The following is a 27,282-nucleotide window of genomic DNA, read 5'->3' on the forward strand; positions in this document are numbered from 1 at the left end:
TTCATGGAGGAGGATGGAATGCTGTTGGTGCTCCACCCTTAGTTGTCCCATGTTGGAACTTAATTCTCCTAGGGTGGTGTTGATTTGCTCCCAATAGTTTTGTGGAGGAAAATGCATCCCTTGAGGCATCTCAGGGATTTCATGGTGAGGAATTTCCTCATGTCCATGAGTGGGATCTCTTGTTTGCTCCATCCTTTTCTTAGTGATGGGCTTATCCCCATCAATGAGGATGTCTTCCTCTATGTCAATTCTAGCTGAATTGCAGAGGTGACAAATGAGATGAGGGAAGGCTAACCTTGCCAAAGTAGAGGACTTGTCCGCCACCTTGTAGAGTTCTTGGGATATAACTTCATGAACTTCTATTTCCTCCCTAATCATGATGCTATGGATCATGATAGCCCGGTCTATAGTAACTTCAGACCGATTGCTAGTGGGAATGATTGAGCGTTGGATGAACTCCAACCATCCCCTAGCCACGGGCTTGAGGTCATGCCTTCTTAGTTGAACCGGCTTCCCTCTTGAATCTCTCTTCCATTGAGCACCCTCTTCACAGATGTCTATGAGGACTTGGTCCAACCTTTGATCAAAGTTAACCCTTCTAGTGTAGGGGTGTGCATCTCCTTGCTTCATGGGCAAGTTGAATGCCAACCTTACATTCTCCAGACTAAAATCTAAGCATTTCCCCCGAACCATTGTAAGCCAATTCTTTGGGTCCGGGTTCACACTTTGATCATGGTTCTTGGTGATCCATGCATTGGCATAGAACTCTTGAACCATTAAGATTCCGACTTGTTGAATGGGGTTGGTGAGAACTTCCTAACCTCTTCTTCGAATCTCATGTCGGATCTCCGGATATTCACCCTTTTTGAGTTTGAAAGGGACCTCGGGGATCACCTTCTTCTTGGCCACAACTTTATAGAAGTGGTCTTGGTGCACCCTTGAGATGAATCTCTCCATCTCCCATGACTCGGAGGTGGAAACTTTTGCCTTCCCTTTTCTCTTTCTATAGATTTCTCCGGCTTTAGGTGCCATAAATGGTTATGGAAAAAACAAAAAGTAACGCTTTTACCACACCAAACTTAGAAGGTTTGCTCGTCCTCGAGCAAAAGAAGAAAGAAGAGAGTAGAAGAAGAAGAAATAGAGGAGATGAAGGGGGCTTAGTGTTTCGGCCAAGGGGGAGAAGTAGTGTGTATGTTGTGTGAAAATGAAGGAGTGAAGATGGGTTTATATAGGAGTGGAGAGGGGGGTATGGTTCGGCCATTATGGGTGGGTTTGGGTGGGAAAGTGGTTTGAATTTGAATGGTGAGGTAGGTGGGGTATTATGAAGGATGGATGTGAGTGGTGAAGAGAATTGTGGGATTTGATAGGTGAGGGGTTTTTGGGGAAGAGGTATTGAGGTGATTGGTGAATGGGTGAAGAAGAGAGAGAGAGGTGGGGTAGGTGAGGATCCTGTGGGGTCCACAGATCCTGAGGTGTCAAGGATATCTCATCCCTGCACCAAGTAGCGTGCAAAAATGCCCCTTTTTGCCAATCCTGGCGTTAAACGCCAGGCTGCTGCCCATTTCTGGCCTTTAACGCCAGCTTCTTGCCCATTCCTGGCGTTAAATGCCAATCTGGTGCCCATTTCTGGCGTTTAAACGCCAGTAAATTTCTCCTCAAGGGTGTTCTATTTTTTCATTCTGTTTTTCAGTATGTTTTTGCTTTTTCAATTATTTTTGTGACTTCACATGATCATCAACCTACAGAAAATATAAAATAACAAAAGAAAATAGAAATTTAACATAGATAATTAAAGATTGGGTTGCCTCCCAACAAGCGCTTCTTTAATGTCAATAGCTTGACAGTGGGCTCTCATGGAGCCTCACAGATGTTTAGAGCAATGTTGGAACCTCCCAACACCAAACTTTAGAGTTTGAATGTGGGGGTTCAACACCAAACTTAAAGTTTGGTTGTGGCCTCCCAACACCAAACTTAGAGTTTGACTGTGGGGGCTCTGTTTGTCTCTGTATTGAGAAAAGCTCTTCATGCTTCCTTTCCATGGTTACAGAGGGATATCCTTGAGCTTTAAACCCAAGGGAGTCTTCATTCACTTGAATGATCAATTCTCCTCTGTCAACATCAATTACAGCTTTTGCTGTGGCTAAGAAGGGTCTGCCAAGGATGATGGATTCATCCATACACTTCTCAGTCTCTAGGATTATGAAATCAGCAGGGATGTAGTGGCCTTCAACCTTTACCAAGACATCCTCTACAAGTCCATAAGCCTGTTTTTTTGAATTGTCTGCCATCTCCAGTGAGATTTTTGCAGCTTGTACCTCAATGATCCATAGCTTCTCCATTACAGAGAGAGGCATGAGGTTTATGCTTGACCCTAGGTCACACAGATCCTTCTCAAAGGTCATGGTGCCTATGGTACAAGGTATTGAGAACTTTCCAGGATCTTGTATCTTTTGAGGTAATCTCTGCCTAGTCAAGTCATCCAGTTCTTTGGTGAGCAAGGGGGGTTCATCCTCCCAAGTCTCATTATCAAATAACTTGATATTTAGCTTCATGATTGCTCCAAGGTACTTAGCAACTTATTCTTCAGTAACATCTTCATCCTCTTCAGAAGAAGAATACTCATCAGAGCTCATGAATGGCAGGAGTAAATTTAATGGAATATCTATGGTCTCTGTGTGAGCCTCAGATTCCCATAGTTTCTCATCAGGGAATTCCATGGAGGCCAGTGGACGTCCATTGTGGTCTTCCTCAGTGGAGATCACTGCCTCTTCCTCCTCTCCAGGTTCGGCCATGTGAGACGTGTTTATGGCCTTGCACTCTCTCTTTGGATTCTCTTCTGTATTGCTTGGGAGAGTACTAAGAGGGAGTTCAGTAACTTTCTTACTCAGCTGACCCACTTGTGCCTCCAAATTTCTAATGGAGGACCTTGTTTCAGTCATGAAACTTTGAGTGGTTTTAATTAGATCAGAGACTATAGTTGCTAAGTCAGAGTGGCTCTGCTTAGAATCCTCTGTCTGTTGCTGAGAAGATGATGGAAAAGGCTTGCTGTTGCTAAACCTTTTTCTTCCACCATTATTGTTATTGAAGCCTTGTTGAGGCCTCTGTTGGTCCTTCCATGAGAGATTTTGATGATTTTTCCATGAAAGATTATAGGTGTTTCCATAGGAATCTCCCATGTAATTCACCTCTTTCATTGCTGGGTTCTCAGGATCATAAGCTTCTTCTTCAGGGGAAGCTTCCTTAGTACTGCCTGGTGCAGCTTGGATTCCAGATAGACTTTGAGAAATTATATTGACTTGCTGGGTTAATATTTTATTCTGAGCCAGTATGGCATTCAGAGTATCAATCTCAAGAACTCCTTTCTTCTGATTTGTCCCATTATTCACAGGGTTCCTTTCAGAAGTGTACATGAATTGGTTATTTGCAACCATCTCAATGAGTTCCTGAGCTTCTGCAGGTGTCTTCTTCAGACGAAGAGATCCTCCAGCAGAGCTGTCCAATGACATCTTAGACAGTTCAGACAGACCATCATAGAAGATACCTATGATGCTCCATTCAGAAAGCATGTTAGAAGGACACCTTCTGATCAATTGCTTGTATCTTTCCCAAGCTTCATAGAGGGATTCTCCTTCCTTCTGTCTGAAGATTTGGACTTCCACTCTAAGCTTGCTCAATTTTTGAGGTGGAAAGAACTTTGCCAAGAAGGCATTTACTAGCTTTTCCCAAGAGTTCAGGCTTTCTTTGGGTTGTGAATCCAACCATGTCCTAGCTCTGTCTCTTGCAGCAAAAGGGAAGAGCATAAGTCTGTAGACTTCAGAGTCAACCCCATTGGTCTTGACAGTGTTACAGATTTGCAAGAATTCAGCTAAGAACTGATGAGGATCTTCCAATAGAAGTCCATGAAACTTGCAATTCTGTTGCATTAGAGAAACTAATTGAGGCTTAAGCTCAAAGTTGTTTGCTCCAATGGCAGGGATTGAGATGCTTCTCCCATAGAAGTCGGGAGTAGGTGCAGTAAAGTCACCAAGCACCTTCCTTGAATTATTGGCATTGTTGTTTTCGGCTGCCATGGTTTCTTCCTCCTTGAAGAGCTCTGTTAGGCCCTCTAGAGAGAGTTGTGCTTTAGCTTCTCTTAGCTTTCTCTTCAAGGTCCTTTCAGGTTCAGGATCAGCTTTAACAAGGATGCCTTTGTCTTTGCTCCTGCTCATATGAAAGAGAAGAGAACAAGAAAGTATGGAATCCTCTATGTTACAGTATAGAGATTCCGTGAAGTGTCAGAGGAAAATAAGAATAGAAGGAGAAGGTAGAAAGAGAAGAATTCGAACTTATCAAGAGGGATAGAGTTCGAATTGTTGATAGTGGAGGAGTGTTAGTCCTTAAATAAAAGGATGTGAGAAGAGGGGAAGAATTTTCGAAATTAAAGTAAAAGATTTTGAAATAATTAAAAGAAATTTTGAAAATTTGATTGATGATTTTCGAAAACTAAGATTGGGAAAGAAATTAAGTGATTTTTGAAAAGATTTTGAAATTAGAAATAAAAAAGATATGATTGAAAATTAATTTTAAAAAAGATGTGATTGAAAAGATATGATTGAGAAGATATGATTGAAAATCAAATTAAAAAGAGAAAGTTTTAAAATTAAAGTTGATTGCTTGACTAACAAGAAATTAGAAGATATGATTCTAGAATTTAAAATTTGATCCTTTCTTAATAGGCAAGTAACAACTTGAAAATTTTGAATTAAATAACTAATTGTAGCAAGGATTTTCAAAAATAGCAATAAATAAAAAAAATTAAAAAAAATTGATTTTGAAAAGATATGATTGAAAAGATATGATTTGAAAAAGATTTGATTTTGAAAAATTATGAAAATTTGGAAAAGATTTGAATTAAAAACAAGATCTTCCCTCTGGTGTCATCCTGGCGTTAAACGCCCAAAATGGCATTCATTCTGGCGTTTAACTCCCAAAATGCTACCTTTTTGGGCGTTAAACGCCCAGCCAGGTACCCTGGCTGGCGTTTAAACGCCAGTTTTCCTTCTTCACTGGGCGTTTTGAACGCCCAGCTTTTTCTGTTTAATTCCTCTACTGAATGTTCTGAATCTTCAATTCTCTGTATTGTTGACTTGAAAAGACACAATTTTGAAAATATTTTTGAATTTTTAAAGATGAGAAACAATAAAAAAATGCAACTAAGATCAAATAAACAATGCATGCAAGACACCAAACTTAGAAGTTTGTATACTAAGGACTATAACAATTTGAAAATGCATGTAAGAAACAACAAAACACACAAAACAAGAGAATTTAAATATCAGAGCTAGGAAATCATCAAGAACAACTTGAAGATCAATGAAGAACATAATGCATATATTTGAAAAATGCAAGAAGAATAGAAACATGCAATTGGCACCAAACTTAAAAATTAGACACTAGACTCAAACAAGAGACATAAAAATATTTTTGATATTATGATTTTATAAAAAAAAATTATTTTTTGAAAATTATATGGAAAAGAGAATAAAGAGATTCAAAACTTTTAATAAGAATTCTAGGAATCATGCAATGTTAGTCTAAAGCTTCAGGCTAAAAAGATTAGACATGGTTAGCCAAGCTTCAGCAGGGCATTACATTCAGCAGCTAAATTGATGAGAATCAATCAGCTTTTGTGATGATAAGAACATCACCTTGAAACTCTAGAATTCATTCTTAAAAATTCTGAAAAATAAAAAGAAAAGTACCTAATCTAAGCAACAAGATGAACCGTCAGTTGTCCAAACTCGAACAATCCCCGGCAACGGCGCCAAAAACTTGGTGCACGAAATTGTGATCATCAACAATGGCGCCAAAGACTTGGAGCTCTCAAACGTGAATCACACTTTGTCACAATTCCACACAACTAACCAGCAAATGCACTGGGTCGTCCAAGTAATACCTTACGTGAGTAAAGGTCGATCCCACGGAGACTGTCGGCTTGAAGCAAGCTATGGTCATCTTGTAAATCTCAGTCAGGAAGATTCAAATGGTTATGGAGGATTGATAATTAAAGATAAATAAAACATAAAATAAAGATAGAGATAGAGATACTTATGTAATTCATTGGTAGGAATTTTAGATAAGCGTATGAAGATGCTTTGTTTCTCCTAAACCTCTGCTTTCTTATTGCCTTCTTCCAATCATTCATACTTCTTTCCATGGAAAGCTTTATGTTGGGCATCACCGTTGTCAATGGCTACTTCCCGTCCTCTCAGTGAAAATGTTCTACGCACGCTGTCACCGCACGGCTAATCATGTGTCAGTTCTCGATCATGTTGGAATAGGATTCATTGATCCTTTTGCGTCTGTCACACGCCCAACACTCACGAGTTTGAAGCTTGTCACAGTCATCCCTTCCCATATCCTACTCAGAATACCACAGATAAGGTTTAGACGTTCCGGATCTCAGGAATGGCCGCCAATAATTCTAGCCTATACCACGAAGGTTCTAATCTTAGATTAGAAACCCAAGAGATACACATTCAAGCTTGTTTGCATGTAGAACGGAAGTGGTTGTCAGGCACGTGTTCATAGGTGAGAATGGTGATGAGTGTCACATAATCATCACATTCATCATATTCTTGTATGCGAATGAATATCTTAGAGAAGAAGTAGGTGTGAATTGAATAGAAAAATAGTAGTACTTTGCATTAATTCATGAAGAACAGCAGAGCTCCACACCTTAATCTATGGTGTGTAGAAACTCCACCGTTGAAAATACAAGTGATAATGGTGGTCATTGGCTTCGGCCCCAGAGAGGGAACCTGAAGAACCAAGATGAAAATACAATAGTAAAAGGTCCTATTTATAGAGAACTAGTAGCCTAGGGTTTACAGAAATAAGTAATTAATGCAGAAATCTTCTTCTGGGCCCACTTGGTGTGTGCTTGGGCTGAGCATTGAAGCTTCCATGTGTAGAGACTTTTCTTGGAGTTAAACGCCAGTTTTTGTGCCAGTTTGGGCGTTTAACTCCAGCTTTTGTACCAGTTCTGACGTTTTGACGCCAGAATTCTTAAGCTGACTTGGAACGCCGGTTTGGGCCATCAAAGCTTGGGCAAAGTATAGACTATTATATATTGCTGGAAAGCCCAGGATGTCTACTTTCCAACGCAATTGAGAGAGCGCCAATTGGGCTTCTGTAGCTCCAGAAAATCCACTTCGAGTGCAGGGAGGTCAGAATCCAACAGCATCTGCAGTCCTTTTTCAGCCTCTGAATCAGATTTTTGCTCAGGTCCCTCAATTTCAGCCAAAAAATACCTGAAATCACAGAAAAATACACAAACTCATAGTAAAGTCCAGAAATATAATTTTTATTTAAAAACTAATAAAAACATAATAAAAACTAACTAAAATATACTAAAAATAATGCCAAAAAGCGTATAAATTATCCGCTCATCATAAGCCTACCTCCTACATCACCTTTGTTAGTCCCCTTGAGCCTTTTAATCCCCTCTTGTTCTATAACCACATCACTAGTCTTAAGCAGAAAAATAATTTAAAAATCCCAAGTTGAATCCTTGGTTAGCTTAAGATAGAAATTGTGTATTCACCAAGTGTGGGGAAATGTGGGAACATGGGTTGATAGGAAAGGATTAAATCAATAAAATAATAAGGATTTTGGGAGCATGCTCATGTGAAATAAATTTAAATTAAAATACTAAGTGCATTGATATATGTTATGTTTATGTTTAAAAAAAAATCTTTCCTTTTTAATTAAATAAATAAGGGAACAAAATTACCCCAATAATAAGCTTAGGGAAGAAATCAATGCACATAAGGTAAAAATCAAAGTAAAGTTAGTACATGAGTATGTAATAAAAAAGTGGAAAATAGGGTAGCTAGGCAATTTCTCAAACCTATAAAAGAGTATGTATATGTTAGGTGAGATCCTAGACTAATTAAGGATTCAACTTATAGCTCACTTAGCCTTATATATACCCTTACCTTTACCTTGGCCCCATTACAACCTTGAAAAGACCTCATGATATTTGTATGTATACATTGTATATTTGTTGATTGGTTAGATGAAGAACAAAGTTTTAGAAAGCAGGAATAGAAAAGAATAGAGTGATTAACCCCAAACACTGAGTGACTAGAGAGTAAACACAAATCCAGTGAGGGTTCAATAGCTCATCTCCATATATCCATATTTAATTATTTAACTGTCTTGCAAGCTTGTGAAATATTTTAACCCAACTCAATTGTGATAGTGCTTTAACATGATTTAGGTTTGGCTATACATATATAATTCCTTGAAAATATGAATCAAATTAATCACATGTAAGCTCTCTATATATAGGTGGATGATAATTAAAATTTTATGATTCATGTAGGTAGATTGCATTTAGAATAGATTGCATTGCATAAGATTCCACCATTCTAATTTTACCCTTTCTCTTGGATTTAGCATGAGGACATGCTATTGTTTAAGTGTGGGGAGGTTGATAAACCCCTATTTTATGATTCATCTTGTGCTCAAATTGAGTGTTTTTATCAATTCTTCACCCACTTATTCATATGAATTGCATAGTTTTACTTTTCCTTCCCTATTATGTGATATATGTGAAAAACATGTTTCCTATGGTTTAAAAATATTAATTTTAATTACCCTTTATTACCATTCGATGCCGTGATTTGTGTGTTAAGTATTTTCAGGTCTCATAGGGCAGGAATGGCTTAGGAGACGAAAAGGAAACATACAAAAATGGAAGGAAAGCACAAAAATGGAGTTTTGAAGAAAAGGCAGCGACACGAATGCATGGACGACGCGAACGCATGCCTAGCGCGAAATGGCATCGACGCGTACGTGTGGAAGACGCGGATGCGTGCCTTGAGCAGAACGCAAATGACGTGTACGCGTGACTGAAGCATACTCGTGACAAGGAAAACTCCCAATGACGCGAACATGACGCGAACGCGTGACCCACGCAAACGCGTGACAGACGCCACGTACAAGAATCTGCAGAAAACGCCCCCAACAATTTCTGGACCCTTTTTCGGCCCAATTCCAAATCCAGAAACACAGAATATAAGCCAGAGAATGGGGGAATCAAACAACAACTTAGAGACGATATACAACATTCATAATTCACACTTTTAGGTTTTAGATGTAGTTTTTAGAGAGAGAGGTTCTCTCCTCTCTCTTAGGTTTTAGGATTAGGATTCCTTTTATGATTAATACTTCAATGCCAGGTTCAATATTTCCTTTAATTAATGTTTCTCTTCTATTTTTATTTATTCCAATGCTTTTACTTGCTAATGTTCCAATTTAGCTTATGAACCTTTTCATGTCGAGATTCGAATATTCTATTTAGTATTATTTGAGGTATTTCAGATTAATGATTGTCTTATTCTATTTATGATACTTTCAATTTAATTTAGATTTATTTTCCCTTTTGGTTTTGGTTAAGTGATTGGTAACACTTGAGTTATCAAACTCAGCTGTTGATTGAATTTGGATTTGCTAATTGATTTGAATCGCTCTAAAAGCTAGTCTTCCCATAGGAGTTGACTAGGACTTGAGGATCAAATTAATTAGTCCACTTGACTTTCCTTTGCTTTAGTAAGGGTTAACTAAGTGGGATTAAAACCCAATTCTCATCACACCTGATAAGGATAACTAGGATAGAAATTACAATTCTTATACCTTGCCAAGAGATTTTATTATTATTAATTTATTTTCCTTGTCATTTAAATTACTTGCTCCTTATTTCAAAAACCCAAAAATTCTATCTTTTTCTATAACCAACAATAAATCACACTGCCCTGCAATTCCTTGAGAGACGACCCGAGGTTGAAATACTTCGGCTATAGATTTTTATTGGGTTTTGTTACTTGTGACAACCAAAGTTTTTGTGCGAAAGGAATTCTTGTCGGTCTAGAAGCTATACTTACAACGGGAATTTATTTGTGAAAATTTTAGATCGCGCGAGAGTTTCGTTCGCCACCTATCATATGGGTCACTAGCCTAAGTGTCCATGAATATTATATACTACATAGAGGAAAGGGAAACCATACCTTGGCCGATTCCCAATATGTCTTTAACCCAAAACGAGCACACAATAACCACCAACAAGATTTGCAACACAATCCGAGCTTCCAATGTAACTCCAACAAGCACCAACAAGCTCCAAACTCACAATAATCAAGCTATATATACATAAACCATCACAAATCAACCTAGGACTCAAAATAAACATAATCGCACAAGAGTTCAATGCCTCTTACCTTTTCCAATAGCTTTGGTAGCCAAAATCCAATGCTAAACAAGGATTAGAGTGAACCTAAACATCCAAAATCATAAAAACTCACTCAATCAAAAGCCCTAGAAATCCAAAATTTTGAAGAGAAGAACAGAGAGGGATTTGACCTTTCCTTACCAGTTTCTTGGTGGGTTTTGTAGAGCTCTTCACAAGGAATGTGTAGCCGCAAACGGTGTGGCGATCGGAGCTCTATAGCTCAAGATATGAGCTTGAGAAGATGGAAGTGAATAGTGTTAATGGGGGTTTCTTCTCTTCTCCTTTCAGCTGGTGTGTGTGTGTGTTTAAGTGTTGTGTGCTGGATTGGGTTCACTAAATGAGCCTTTATATATGTTGGGCTTGGGCCCAACTTGGGCCCGGTCCAACCCGTTAGCATTTTTAGTCCGTTTGCCCCAACTTCGGGCCAAACCTTTAAAATTAACACCCGATTTTCCATTTTTAATATTTTTCTAAGGTTTTTGACTGTTTTTACTTTTTCTTGCGCAGCACCGGGCAGACTTGAACCGGTTCAACTGTCGGTTCGCGATTTTTCGCAAAAAACACATTTTCTTACTCAGAAAGACCCACTGAGTCCAAAAATCACATTTAAAATCTCAAATTCTCATTCTAACTTTTTGGATCCTATTTTGGAAAATATTAATCACTTAATTAACCGGTTGATTAGTTGCGGTTCTTACATAATGTATAGACAACTTAAATGTTGATAAGTCTAAAAAATTTTAGAAAAAAAATAAAAATATAAAAAAATTACATGTTGATCCATAAGATTTTTTATAAAAAAAAATTTGTCCATAGTCTATGATTAATAACTTTAAAATTATATATATGTTATTATTTTATATATATTTTTTATTTTATAAAGACTTATAATTTTGTTATCGGCGATGTTAGTGGTTATAGAGAGATTTTTACCTTTAAATAAATTATAAAAAAATTAAAAATAAAATTAGTTGCTATTTTTCTGACAATTCATTTAGTTTTTAGTTTAAATTAAAATTAAATTATATATTCAATTTATATTTATTTATTTATCCTAATGATTGTATATAATAGATAATATATTTGAGCATGTTTTGAAAGAAACTATTGAATTTTATATAATTGAAAGTTAACTATGAAATTGAAACTAAGATGAAGTGAAATACAATAAACATATGAGGAGTGAAAGTAAAATAAATAATTAAAAATTAGGTAATAAAATAATTAAAAAAAGTAAAAAAAAAAAGACAAAAAAATAATGTATGTAGTTGATAAAAATACACCATAAATAAATTAGTATAATCAATGAATATAAAAAATGAAAGACAAAAATTAAGATATATTTTTGTTAAAAATTCAAGAAAAACATTGTGAAGAAGAACCTATTAATCAAGTTTTATGAAAATATTATAAAAAAATTGAAATGTTAGTAAATAAAATAGTAACTCCTTTAAGAATTATTAATCAAAATACATAAAAGCATATTCTTATTCTTAGATATAAAAAACAATAAGAGAATAATTCAAATTAAATTTATTTATTTTATTTTTTTATTTATTACTTATTAAATAATTTAATGTTTATTTAATTTTGGTCAAATTAGATAATTGATTAGTTATAATTAATATTGTTAACCCTAATGGTATAATTGAAACATATTGAAACTCTAAAGGTAAAATTAAAACTAAATGTTAAGGATAAAATTAAAATAAAAATGCATTTGCTATCTTGTAAATTTTTTTTAATAAAAATCTCATTTATACATCTTTAAAATACATCATTTTAATACAATGATATTTTTATTAAAAATAAAAATTATGATAAATATCTCATATATTTGTTAGTAAATTATATACAAATATTTTTTGAAGCATATCATTTTTATTATATGAAAATAACTTAAATACCTTTAAATGTAATTATGATAATTTATTAAGTATTATATTTTTTTTACTAATTTATATTTAAGAATTTACCTCTAACTTTTAATTATAGTAAAAATGTAAGATATGATGCCAAGAAAAAAGCTAAAGCGACATAAATTTTTTTACTAATAAAAAAATGTTTTTTTATTTTTTAGACACGTATCTATTTTTTTAAGTTTTACATATTAATTTATATAAATTAATGATAATTAAATGTACAAAAAAATACTAATTAATAAAGAAATAAAATTTAAGATAAATATGTCCTGAACAAATTGAAATAAAATAAAGACTTTTAATTATGATTATTAATTATAATCACATATATTTACTTCAAGATTTATACTTCAAAAATTTAGTATATTAATATTTTATATTTTTATTTCTCAATTTTAGACTATCACAAATATTAGTTACTCTTCAATAATGACAATGCTTTTAAAAAAATAAACATAATTAAATGATCTTAAAATTATATAATAATTTTTAAAATAACAAAAAAATATATAATTACCTAAAATATAATATTTGTGTAGTAACTGAAATTTAATTGCCAATATAAAAGTAACATATGATATCATTTCGTAATCAAATAAGTATTTAATCAAAGAATTTAATATTTATATAATAATACGACAAAATAAATTAAAGTTTGAGTTTAACCGTAGCAAGCGCTCAAGTTTAAATTTTCATAAATTAATTTATTTTTGTTAAAGTGAATTGCGCAATAAATTAAAAAAATTCATAAAAAAAATACAAAGTAAATATAATATCTACATCTTTTACACTACCACGATAAGATGATTATCATAAGTCTTTTTAGCATAAATTAAATAGAACAACATATAATAATAAAGAAACAATGAAATCCAAAAAAGTTATAGAACACCGACCTATCATGCACTATGACTGTTAGTATTGAGAAAGCTTTAACCACTTATTCTTTTATTAGCTAGCTATCTTTTTATCTACTCTACACTTTATCTACGAATATATTAAGGACTAAACATATGCTTCAACCTTTCAAAATTCTATATATTCTTGCCAAACACAATATTATTATGCCTTTTTTTTCTTTATAGAAACCATTGAATGGAAGAACCGTTGGTAAAAAGATGAAGTTCTCTTATAATATGTATGACTTTTTATGATAATAAAATAAAAATAAAAAGTATGAAATAATATTGTGTATATTTAAGTTACTTTTAATCTTTTTTAATAACCAGATTTATCATAACGTAACTGATGAACAATGACAGTTAATACGGATTGGATATGTTTTGAGTATGCTACAAATTTTATGATTTTATACGAAACAATATTAGTTTTAATTTATATATTTATTATTAGGTATTAAAAATAAAAAGTATTTGTATTGTTAGCCTTTTTCAAACCTTTCTCAACTTTGACCGTGATTAGGTTTAAAAGATCACCTATCTCATTGGAAATAAATGTAATCCAATCAATTTTTACTTGATAGTGCTATACATTCGCATAATCATAGGAGAATTAACTTTAGTGAGATTACAATATAGTATTTAGTTACCACATGAGTACTTTTATATATAGAATTATCAATCAATTATGTATGGTTTCTGATGAAAATAATATATTAAACATGGATATTGTTTGTTAGGTAAAAGATAACAGATTAACAAAGAAAATTAATTACAATGGGTATATTCATTTCAAAAAACTATTTTTCTATATAATATTATAAAAAAATATCATGGTCACCCTAAATTATCACAGGTTCAACTTCCATCGACAGCGATAGAATGCCTAAATTGAGACATTTTTAGACTATAATATTTGTCAAACAAATAATTAATGAAACACTCATCCATACCTTCTCATTTTGAGTACATTTATACATAAAATAAAAGTTGAAATAGTAAAAGTGATAAAAATGATGATTTTTATAATTTTGTGTGGCTATCTATATATAGAAGACCAAAAGATCATGATTGTCTAACAAAATTAGTTTTATTTATTGCATTCAATTTGAATAAGTAAAAAATCATCTTATTTTAATTTAGTCCTTAATTCACATGATTTAAATTTAGCTCAATAAATATAATTTGATTTAATTTAATTATTAGTAAAAAATATCTTGAGAACCTATTTTATTCATAGATTTATTATTTTAAGAATTAATTAATTAATACAGATAATTAGTATAATTAATTTAATCTAATAAATTAAAAAATACTAACAGAACATTAAAAGAAATAAATTAAAAAATACTACCAAATCAAATTGATATAAATTATAATAAGTTATGTGATATTTAAATATATATTCAAATCAATTAGTTGATATATTTAATTTATCATAATAAATTATATTTAATGAGTTAAAAGAAACAAATCGCTAAATACTCTCATAAGCATGTTACATCAACTCCATCATTAAGTGCAGAAACTTGATCTTTATATAATAGAATAAATAATAAATAGAATATATGAGAATATGATATATGACATATTTTAATTATGAAATTGTTATTATATAATAAATTTTTTCTGAATCCTTATTGCTTGTTCGTTGCTAATTTTTACGTAATTACTTAATAATTTCCGCCTATAAAACTATCAACTACCTAATATTATGATTTAATTAATAAGAATGATGACATTAATATTTTTTCATAAGTCTTGTTATTATTTATAATTAGAAAATAGCCATAAATAAATTTATTTCCAGAATGTTAATTTTGTTGCCAAATTCTATATTACCTTTAAAATTTTAGCGTAATTGAGTCTAATTTTTACATTTTGAAATGAATTTACTTGACAAAATTAATATGTAAATCACATTATTATTACAAAATTACTTTTTAACATAATTAGTGGTGCTTATTTGAACCATTAAATTTAGCTTCTAATGATATTAAAGTCAACTGATTTTATTATCTTGTGCCTTCAAAGAATTTACACGACTGACATAAAAATATAACAATTGAAAAAAAATTCATTACAATGGGTATATTCATTTTAACAAATATTCTTCTATCTAATACTATAAAAAAATACATCGGCCACTTTGAAAAATTGAGATATATTCACCAAACAAACAATCAATAAAACACTCATCCGTACTTTCTCATTTTGGGTACATTTATACATAAAAAAAATTATACATAAAGAAAAAAAGAAGAAAAAAAGAAGAGTTGAAATAGCAAGGGCGATAAAAATCATGATTGTTATAATTTTGTGTGGCCATCTATATATAGTAGATCAGACAATTATGATTATCTAACAAAATTAATTTATATTTATTACACTCAACTTGACTAAGTAAGAAATTATCTTTTTTTTAATTTAGTTCTTAATTCATATGATTTGAATTTAGCTCAATATATATGATTTAATTTTATTTGATTTAATTATTAGTTGAAAATATCTCAATTGCCTATTTTATTCATAAATTTATTATTTTAATGACTAATAAATTAATCAAATTAATTAATTAGTACACATAATAAATTTGGTTTAATAAATTAAAAGAAATAAATTAAAAAACACTTACAAAATATTAAAATAAATGAATTAAGAAATACTACCAAATCAAATTGATATAAATTATAATAAATTATATGATATTTAAATATCTAATCAAATCAATTAGTTGATATAATTAGTTTAGCGTAATAACTTGTATTTATTGAGTTAAAAGAAATAAATCGAGAAACATTCTCAGAAGCATGCCACGTCAACTCCATCATTAAGTGCAAAAACCCAATTTTTATATAATAGAATAGATTTGTGAAGTATAATTGTAGTAAGTGTTGGTTTGATATCAACAATATGTAGAAATTTATAAAACCCGGTCAAACCGTAATTAATTAAATAATAAATTAAATAGGAGCGAATATGGTTAGAAAATCTAGCAATCGGAATTTGATAATTTAAACATGATATTTGGACTCAGTAGATTTTTCTGAGTCAGAAAACATAGTTTTCTGCATAAGAACGCGCACTGGAATATTGACCGACAGTACCAACTGAGATTTATCTGGTACTGCAGTTGGAAAAATTAATTATAAGTGAATAAGGCTAAGAAATTAGGATTTATAATTAGGACAAGTGGAAATATTTAAAATGCGATTTAAAGCTCTAATCTTGAAGGTTTTGGCCCAAAATTGGGCCAACGGACAAAAATAAGTGAAGCGGGCCCAAGTGGGCCTAAGACCCAACATATATAAACATTAGTTATGAGCATTTCAGCTTATTTACCCTAAAGAAAGAGGGTAGGGGCGCTGCATTGAGAGAAGAGAGAAGAAAGGAGAAAACATAATCCTAGCTCCAACTTCAAATCACCATAACTTGAGCTACGGAACTCTGATTGACGAGCCGTTTACGGCCACGCATCACTCTTCTCATCCTCTACATTTCTATCTAAGTTTTGTGGTGAGTATTCTATTCATCTCTATCCAGTTTTCAAAATTCTCCACTGTTATACGTTTTTTGGTAGTTAGTGTTGAAATCTCGTGATTTTGGTTGTGTAGGGATACTCTAACATGGATTCTATGTGGATTCTATCCCTATTTCATATGAGCTGAGGTAAGAAGTACTCAAAACCTTGTAATTTATCATTTTCATGAACCCTAGGTTAATGTATATATGTGAAATTGGTTATGTTAGTGTATTAGGTGATTTTGGTGCACAATTGGAAGATTGATATTGCTTGAGGAGCTTTGGTGAGGCTTGGAGCTAAGGGTTGGTGGAGACTTCTAAGAAAGAGCCCAATTATTTTGGCTACAAGAGGTACAATTTAAGTTTCATTTAAGTACCGTGTGGAGTGATGAGAATTCCTAGGCTAGATGCCCCTAGGATTAAGTTTGGATTGTGTGAATGGTTGGTGTTAATATGCATAGTTGATATATAATGTAAATTAATGATTGGGTTGAGAATTGTGTGAATTGTATGTATGGTGTGTTGAGAATTTGATAAAGTGAATAATGAATATTGGTTTGTGGACTATGCATTTAAATTGTGAATTTGGGCCGGAGGCCGTGAATTTTGGGCCGGAGGCCGGAATAGGTAAGGAAAGTAAGTTGATATGTGTATTGTGTGATGATATAAGATATTGGATGGATTTAGATATTGAATATGTGAATACTTGGTTTGGTTATTGAATAATAAGGTTTGAGAAATTGAGGTGTGGAATTTGATAGTTTTTTTGTGAAATTGTGTAGATGAGGTAGATTTGGTTTGGTTGAGTGTAATTATGTGAATGTGGTTGGGTTGTGTTCATTTGGATGAGTGGAAATGAATTTGGCTTGTGAACATTAGAAAATTGGTGATTTCTAATTTTGGGATAAAAACTGATTTTTGACCAACTTTGGCGGTCCGTAACTCGGTCCACGAAGTTCTGAATTCTTCAAAAATAGATTTTTATGAAAGCTTATTCAAAGATCTTTCCAACGGTTCAAAAATGGTTGAAAAAGGAATTTCTTTTGAAGAAGTTATGTATGGTGGAAGTTTGAGGTTTAAAAACGAAATTCTGCAGCTTTTTAACTTAGTAAAATTTTTTGCAGAACGCACACCCAGGCGTATGCGTGGCCGATGCGCACGCGTCGTTTTCAAATTTTCACTACCCACACGTGCGCCTGGCCGACGCGTACGCGTTGATGGGCTAAATTAGTTGCCCAGCCAAATTTTCCGAGAGTTGTGCTTGAGTTGTGCTGGTTTTGTGCTTGGGGCACAAAACGCACCCACGCGTACGCGTGGCTGACGCGCAGGCGTCACTTGGCTTTTTTTCCCATCCACACGTGCGCATGGGGGACGCGTGCGCGTCACTGTAACTTTTCTGCTTTCCACGCGTGCGCGTGGGCGACGCGCACGCGTGACTCTATTTTCACCCCAAAGCTGATTTTGAGTTTTTAAAGCCAAATTTCAGACTTCTAAGTCTCTATTCTCACCCTTCATGTCCTAAATACTTATAGTATGTCTAGCGATGGGAAGAGGCTATGAGATATGGTAACTTGTGGATGAAGTAAGGGAAGAATTAATGATGAATTATGATTAATGATGACTGTATGAGTTACTGAGGGTGATGATGGAAGTGCGGTGTATGCCGTGAGCCAAAGGGCTGTATTTGATAATGATTATTGGCTGGTTATAGGTTATGCTATGAGCCGGATGGCTATGATAAATATTGATTTATGGCTGGAAATGAAAATATGTCTTTGAATGATTGTTTTATTTTGAGCTCTCTTTCTCGAAAGTGCGACCCCAGAGAGATGAATGAAGGTGAGGATCCCCTTCGTTGTTCTTCCTGGTATTGTAAAATTGCCCCCAGTGAGATGGTGGGAGGTTAGGATCCCCTCCTTGGTTCTTCCTAGGCATATGAGAACGTACCTCCTGGGTAGATGCAAGGGTTGCGGTTGCGCCCCACTTGCTACAGGTTGGTTAGTATAGAGGCTCCCCGGGTGGGCGCAAGGGTTGTGGTTCGTCTCACTTGCTCCGAGTCATTGTTTGAGAATTGGTAATAATGGAGTATGATTATGAATGAATGTGTAGTTGTGATACCTAGGTAGTAGCAAGGGTTGTGGTTTGTTCCGCTTGCTCCAGGTTAATGATTGAGATTTGATAACAATGATGATTGATTGAGGAAGCTTTAACATGTGGCGAGTATGCCGGAGATGCATATATGATTAATGAACGAATGTGGCAAATGAATAATGTTGGAAAATGTTGAATGTGAGCATGCTTGTGTTTTCTCTCTGGTTGTAAGGGCGACAGGCGCATATACCCTCTAATGGCGACAGGGCGCATATACCCTCTAATGGCGATAGGGTGCAGATACCCTCTAATGGTGACAGGGCACGTATTCTCTCTAATAATATTAATGTGCAACAGAGAGACTGTGCCCGGGTTAGCTACCAGATACGTCGGGTTGGCTTGATAACCGACAGATGATATCATCAGCCATAGGACAGGCATACATCATTTGCATATGTTTGAATTGTTTGGGTTTGCCTACTTGTTTTGGATTGCTATATCATATATGCTAAGTTACCTGATTATGTGCTACTTGTTCTACTTGTACTTTAATTGTGTATTACTTGCCTGTATTGCTTGTGTTTGTACAACTGAGAGGTCCCTCATGCTGGTGTCGGTGGACGCTGAGGGCTGTTCTTGATGAGATAAATTGATGATGTGATTGGATAATGATGATGATTATTGAATGATGTAATTTGAGGATGACCCTCCAATGCTTCCATTTTTCCTTGCTTCCGCTGTAATGGCCTTAGAAGCAAGTAATAGAGCTAAGGAAGAGATTAGCCGGTATGAGCTCACAACTTCAACTAACTCAAAGACGACTACTGATGAATTCCTCAAGTGTAGTAAGATCATCCCTTAGACTGGTAATGGATTCCAAGGTCTTTCTTACGTCTACTAAAAGGAATCAATGTCGGCTTCTGCCGGCTACCTGCGCTCTTTGAGTTCTATTGATTGCTGCCGTAAGCCCGCATTCTACATAGCTAGCTTCTTCCTTAACTCCGGACGGGGGGATTCTATCAACAAAATAGGAAAGAAGAAGCTTTGCATGGCGTGTAACACAATATCATGAGAAGTATATTTCTTCCCTAAGTTGTTCCTGGGTAGAAGCAGTTATGTGATTTCACTTGCTCTAGGTGAGGATAAGAGGTAACGCTATAGAATTGCTGAGACAAAATAACTGATAGTTTGGCTTATGTTTCTGATTCTGATTCGTTGGAGAGTTTGAGAGAGTTGAGAAGCATGAGGAAGAGGAATTAGACTTAGCATTCCCTCATGACAGTTGCCTATTTATGGATTAGCGAGAACATAGGGTGAATGTTTGGTGAAAGGAAGTTTAGGATGCTTAGCGAGTTTTCATTATAATGCATTGTATTTATTTGACACTTTTACCGTACTGAAAACCCATGGGTCGGGAGTTCTCATTCCGTATATATCTCTTGTTTTTCAAATACAGGCCTAGGTGCTCAGATATGAGCTGTGGTTCATCTGAGGGATGGTGAAGATCCTTACATTCTCTACTTTATATTTCGCTTAGAATCTCTCCATCTTTATTTTGAAAAGCGTATAATATGTATTGAACTCTTTTGAACTCACCTATAGAGGCTCTTATGTTTCTTTTGGGAGAGATTGGGAGATACTATTGTCAACTACTGTTATACTGTACCCTAGCCGACCTAAACTTCGCGGATCGCGACTATTGGCTATTTACTTATATTATATATCTATATACTATCCCTCTATTACTCTCCTTCATACCTTTATCTGTATGTCGCCTTCGACTTCATGCTTTATCTTTTAGTTGTCGATACGTGAGTGATATGACTTCACGATTTTATTTTTACTCCTTTCAGGCTTCTCGACTAATACTCCTTTCGATTATACTTATATTTATGTAACAAAAATCCACCTTGAGAGTCGTACCACCTTATTATCATTGACTTATGACTCGAGTAAAAGGATTTGAATATTAGGGTGTTACAAAATTAACGTTGTTGTTGTTGTCCATACAAATACCCAATTAAATATAATAGATAATTGTATGAGATTTAACTCTATTATAAAAATACAGATAATTTTTTCAATAGAACTACATCAATTGAACTGTATATACATTTAAGCTTAATATTTAAAGATGTCTGTACGCTTTGTATTTTTATTTAAACTCAACTAGTTTTGATGAATGGATTTTATATTAACAAAGATGTGATCTAGTCTTGTATTATATTTTAAGAAATATATTAATTCACAAAGAGGATATTGAATTAGGGAGTAATAAACTATGTACTCTAATTTAATATTTATATTTGATTAAAGAGCAGTAAATTATTTTTTTTTCAATTGAATATCTAACTAATTGAATATAACCTATCTTACTCTCTTTATTTAGTTTGGTGATGATTTAAGATGTTTAAGGAGTAGGGGAAATTAATTTTAAGAGGTTAATTATAGTCACTTGAATTTGAATGAAATTCTTATATATATATATATATATATATATATATATATATATTTAAAGTTGGTATGGTTAAAAATTTTAGTATCAACCATAAGTACTAGAATAAAAAATATATATAACCAAAAATATTCCAAATATAACTATAATGTAGTACTAGGTCTGAGTGTTTTTTTAATTTTGCCACATTAATATTTGTAAAGAATAAAATAGTGTTTTGAGATTTAGATTTTTATCTTAGTACAAGTTTAACTTTTGTATATTTTTTTTTTTGAAAAGAATCATGTGAAGCAAAGTATTAACTTTATAGAAACATATTTCAAATTATTAACAACTTATTAAAAGTAATTTAAACTTTAACATTGATCATAACAAAATTTGACCTATATAATATTAGTAAGGTATATGACTAAAAAGATGTTTAGAACTAAATTTTATATATCTTCTCATTTATTTTTCTAGTCTATTTGTTAAAAAATTTGTCACTAGTAGAAAGGATACGGGAACAATAGAAAATAAACCATGAGATTACATTGTTGTAATTCGTCAATTTTATAAGTTATTTTATTTTAATACTAATATAGGGTAAGGAAAAATATGGAAAATATGTCACATTTCTGAAGAGAATGAATGTTATACAGAGGAAAAAAATGAAAACGGCTATGATAAAACTACTGATGGTAAGGAGGCAGCTATTTTGAGTGCAAATGATTTTTTGAATCAGCAATGTGTAAGTTATGAAGAAGCGTACCAATGTTATGTAAGGTATGCCAAGTGTGTGGGGTTTGGAGTTCGAAAGGGGGATGCGGCTGCTGATAGTATTGGCAATTATGTTCGACGTAAATTCTTGTGCAATAGAGCAGGTGTGAGAGAGAAGAAATGCTACGCAACTACTAGTAAGATAAGAAAGCAGAAGCCTGAGACCAGAACAAATTGTAATGCAATGTTGTCAATTTATCTTGACAAGAGTTGTTCAATGTGGAAAGTTAGAAAGATTGTGGAGGATCATAACCACCCTTTGATATTGCTTAAATTAGTTCACCAAATTTCAAATTATTGTACAATGATAGATGCAGACAAAGCACAAGTGGATAGCATGCATAGACATGGCCTCCCACCTTCGAAGATCATGGGTCTTATTGCTGGACAAGCCGGTGGTTATGAATTTGCAAAAGATTTGGATAACTATATTGAAAGAAATCTACGTTCAAAGATCATTGAAGGAGATGTAAATGCAACTCTTAATTATTTGCATGGAAAAGCAGAGGATGAACCTATAATGATTGTGAGACATAGTTTAACAGATGACGATAAATTGGAGCATTTATTCTGGGCGGATGATTTAAGTCAATTTGACTATCAATATTTTGGTGATGTTCTAGCATTTGATTCTACCTAAAAAAATAAGTATAATAGGCCGCTAGCTATCTTTTTAGGCACAAACCATCATCGCCAAACTTGTATTTTTGGCTTCGGTTTGCTAGCAGATGAACAAACAAAATCATACAAGTGGTTACTAGATAACTTTTCAGAGGTGATGATGAATAAGCATCTGAGTCTTGTCATAACGGATGGTGATAATGCCATGAAGAGTGCAATTGAAGAAGTTTTTCCAAATGCTACCCATAGATTGTGTGCTTGGCATTTGTATAAAAATGTAGTATCTCATATCAAGGACCCAGAATTTCGTGAGGAATTCAAAAAATGCTTGTATGCCAAATTTGAATGTGATGAATTTGAAGAGTATTGGCATGACATGGTTGAAAGGTTTAATCTTATGGGAAACGACTGGGTAGAGAAACAATATAGAAGGAAAGAACAATGGGCTACTGCTTATTTGAGTAGCAAATTTTGCGTTGGATTTAGAACTACATCCAGATGTGAAGGCATAAATTCTTTCATTAAAAGCTTTGTTGACTCAAGGGATAGTATACTTGCATTGGTGCAAAACCTAGAACGTGCTTTAAGGGACTACAGAAAGAATGAGATTGTTGCTGAATTCAAAATAATAAATGGAGAATATGTGCCCACAACAGGTTTATATTCTCTTGAGCGTTGTGCTGCGTCAGTGTATACTAGGGAGATATTTTGGAAAATATTAGAAGAGATTAAAAGTGTGGCAGCTTTGGATATTGTGTGGTTTGGTAGTCGTTCAACAACTTCAGAGTACAAGATCATCAAGTATGGAAGACCTGATCATGAGTAAATTGTTTTATATGATCAAGATACTCAGAAAATGATGTGTCAATGTCAAAGATGGGATAGTTATGGCATTTCATGTTCTCATATGTTTTGTTTGCTGAAACGGGAACAGATCAAGGAATTGCCAGAAACTCTTGTATTGAAAAGATGGACTAAAGACGTTAAAAAAATTGACGATGATCAAGGTAACATAAATGGAAAACAGGATGAAGAAAGGAGCATTCTGATGTGGATAGGTGCATTATCAGTTGCTAGTTCTCGTATGATATACTTAGGAGGCAAAAAATTGTCTCATTTTTGCTACACAATGAATGAAATTTGTAGAGTGACGAAAGACTTGGAAGTAAAATTGGAGCAGACTATTTCACCGGAAAAAGGCAACAAAGTTGGTGATCTTTCTGATGCAAAATCCAAAGGTGCACCAAAAGTCTCCGAAAAGATGAAAATAAAAGACGACAATTACAATCAAACTGGTCACACAAAAAGGAAATGCATAGAGAGAACTGCTGAAAAAGATGTTCAACATAATGATAGAATGGTCAGCGAAGATGAATTTGAAGATGGTGTTCAATCTGTTAGTATTCCAAATTATCAAGTAACACGAGAATTTATTATTACTTACTAGACTAAACAACTAATGTCATGATATTTTGAGTTAATATGTACATTTTAACTTTGTTTTTTTATATGAAATTTATACTTTTGTTAATTTTGAACAAACTTTTTGTAATTTTATATGAACATACTCCAATAGCTTTTTCTGTGGAGGCGAATGTTAAAAATATACACTTTTGGAGTGAGAAAAAGAATCCACAATTGTCTCAAGAAGATATAAGTCTATAATTCTAGTATGCACATTATTCAATTTAGTATATTTCAAATTCAATCATTTTGGAATGATACTATTATGGACTGTGTCTTTGTAAAGGTTCAAGTTGTACATTTTTTGGAGGAGATAACAACCATACTTCTGCTGGCTATGAAACTTCCTTATATGGTCTCATTCCCAGTCATAGATGGTTGCTATAAGTAATTAAGATTTGTTGTCATTTATCTATCTTATGTTTAGTTTTCAAATAATATTTTCCCATAAATTTATATCTTTTGGGATTTAATAGCATATGAATGATTTGGTTTTTTATTTTGACAGGGCATACAGAATACACCACAGTCAAATAAGGAGTGATTTTTGAGATTAATATCATGTAATAGACAGTTTTGTACCATAAAAAAGTATTTTTGGGACTAAAGACATCGAAATTAAAGAAATACAAATATGTTTTGTGAATATTAGCTGAAGAGACTTTTTATTTAAAGACATTGATAAAAGAAAATAATGCAAACTATATCTGTAACTAACTGTTCGTGAATATTATTAAATTAATCCGATTTATTATTATTATTATTATTATTATTATTATTATTATTATTATTATTATTATTATTATTTGGCCAATAAATCTATGCTTTTATTCTTCATAATTTTTTATTAAGCATATTATATACATAATAAAACACATATTATTATTAAACAAATATATTATAGATTAGGACTATATTAAATAATTAATACTAACAACTTAATAGTACTCGGCATTAGTATGACTTTTTTTTTAGTTAATGTACTTCATTTTTATAAAAGAACAAAGAAAAAGTTACATTAAGAACAATATTCTATTGAATAGATTTTGTTAAAACCGAGTTGACATTGGATAAAAATGCATAATTTGATGGATGTAAGTATATAAATAACTAAAAATATTATTTATTTAATTTAGGTTTTAGCAGAAATTAATGTTCTCATATGTTCTCTCTCTCTATATATATATATAATTTTTATAAAAAATAATATCATTACATAATAAATTAATTAAATAAACAATAAATATAAGATTAAAAGAATTTCTAATCAGGTCCTATTTGCAATTCTAAACATTTTTGAAAAAATTTTGTAATGAAAAATTTTAGAGTATAATTTTATTCTTATCCATTAATATAGTACCTTAGATACAAATCCTTTAGAAGTACATCATAGGATAAGACGATAGAAAGTAGATATTTTAATTAAGCATAATTTAATGCATGTGTATATGTAATTATGTTGTTCGCAAAATATTTTTTAATTAACGTTTACTTCTTTTAACAAATAGTGTGTACCGAGTTAAAAAAATTACCTTTAAACAAAACATAATAAATAAATAAATAATATTTTATATTATTATATTCAAATATATTTAGTAGATATAAAATATTTTTTATAAAACATAATAAATAAACAAAATATATTTTTACATCGTTGTACCATTCGTGAAAGTATTTTTTTAAAAGTGATATATTCAAATATTAAATTACTTTTATTTTTTATAAGATTCTTTAAAAAAATATTTTAACATTTTTTTTAAGTTACACCCACACAAGACAATATATTATTACTATCCGATTTATATGTAAACAATAAAAATGTGAAGAATAAAATAAATTTAATTTTAAGATAGATATTATAAATTTTTATTCACTTTTTTTTTTGGGTTATATTACGTTAATTAGGTTAAAATCTAAAGTATTCTAATACTTTTTATAAATACCCATTGATTTTATAATAGTACACGTCTTCTTTTAATATAAATGTAATACAGTAGAATATTACGTATTAAGAAAATAAAGATAAGATAATAATCATTCTTATGCAAATACATTATAACTAATAAGCTCAATTTTTAATACTGAAACAAAAAGTAATGAAATTTTCTAAAGAAATAAACTAATAATTCTAATATAGAATTATAACTAGACTAAATTACCCTATAAAACTAAGATAATCACAACACTTTCTCCAAGTGAAAAAAATTAAAATTGTTCTTAATTTAAATTATTCTAAAATTAAATTGGTCTTGAATTGTTGTTCTAATTTTTTATAGCAAATCTTCTATTTCTCTCTTTTTGATGTTGTGATCTCCACTAATAAGATCAATTGGAAGGCCCATTCTTGTAAAATTATTTACTCTCTGTTGCAAAATAAAATTACAATGTTATATTAGATTAGAAACTAACTTATGAATTTAATAAATTAAATATATTGTTATAGTACCCCAACTTTATATGATCCCCAAAGATTATCATCTATTGTGCAACATTAATACCACAATCATTCCTGCAATAGAACACATAAAGAAAAAAAAAAGATAATACTAGGTTTTTAAAATTTTAATAATATTGCTTTCTAATAATAAGATAAGTTTATGTAATTATTATAATTTTTCATTCATATTAATTTAGTTTAAATTAGTGAATGAAGTGCGAAATTTTTATTTACTTATAAGCCATCTTTTTGCTGCATAACTTCGGAATCTACCAATTTATAAGTAGAAATTGTAGGTGATATCCCGCAATTTATATGTTCCGTCACCCAAAATATTTTTAAGAAATGACGCCTGAATGGTCATCATCAACCATAAGTGGTAATCCAAATATGATGAAAGAATATTTTTTAAATACAATCTGGTTTGTTTAAATAGCTCACCACTTTATTGACTGCTGTCATCCTTAACTTTTTCTGTATCTTAGATTTTTTGGAGTCAAGATATACAATTTCGTGATTAGGTAGGTTAACAACCGTTAAGAACCAGTGAAAATCCACGTGAATTGGAACATAAATCTACTTTAACAAATGACATTAGATTATAAGATTATTTGTTACAGTAATAAATCACTTTTAGTACCATACTTTGATAGCAAATTCCTCTATGAGACATGTCTACCTTAGTAAGATTATCTGCTTCTCTCATAAAATTGGCCTTAATATAATTCCAAGTTTCGATGGAAACATTTTCTAGATGCATTGCAATTTGCTGTAAAAGACATATCAATTAGATCGAGTATACATACCTATAATGCAGAAAAAGAATGAACATACCGCAA

General features: G+C 32.3%; 2 protein-coding genes and 1 non-coding gene across 3 annotated transcripts in view; all 3 read left to right on the forward strand.

The window, feature by feature from the left end:
* Positions 1-22,561, forward strand: part of LOC112721747 (protein FAR1-RELATED SEQUENCE 5-like) — a 30,312-nt gene extending 7,751 nt beyond the window's left edge. The window contains exon 3 of the mRNA XM_025772782.1: positions 21,804-22,561. Within this exon, the coding sequence (XP_025628567.1) occupies positions 21,804-22,561 (758 nt within the window). The remainder of the gene's footprint in view (positions 1-21,803) is intronic.
* LOC112725046 (small nucleolar RNA R71) lies at positions 3,561-3,668 on the forward strand. The gene has a single exon (XR_003164177.1). It is a non-coding gene; the product is annotated as a small nucleolar RNA R71 (small nucleolar RNA).
* Positions 22,562-22,702: 141 nt separating the features above from the next.
* LOC140176194 (protein FAR1-RELATED SEQUENCE 5-like) lies at positions 22,703-23,368 on the forward strand. The gene has a single exon (XM_072206097.1). The coding sequence runs from the start codon at positions 22,703-22,705 to the stop codon at positions 23,366-23,368; it is 666 nt and encodes a 221-aa protein (XP_072062198.1).
* Positions 23,369-27,282: the final 3,914 nt, after the last annotated feature.

Source organism: Arachis hypogaea, chromosome 11, assembly GCF_003086295.3.
Source record: "Arachis hypogaea cultivar Tifrunner chromosome 11, arahy.Tifrunner.gnm2.J5K5, whole genome shotgun sequence".
Classification (NCBI taxonomy): domain Eukaryota; kingdom Viridiplantae; phylum Streptophyta; class Magnoliopsida; order Fabales; family Fabaceae; genus Arachis; species Arachis hypogaea.

Coding starts and splice junctions, on each gene's coding strand:
- LOC140176194 (XM_072206097.1), top strand. CDS start 22,703: ATGAATAAGCATCTGAGTCTTGTCATAACGGATGGTGATAATGCCATG.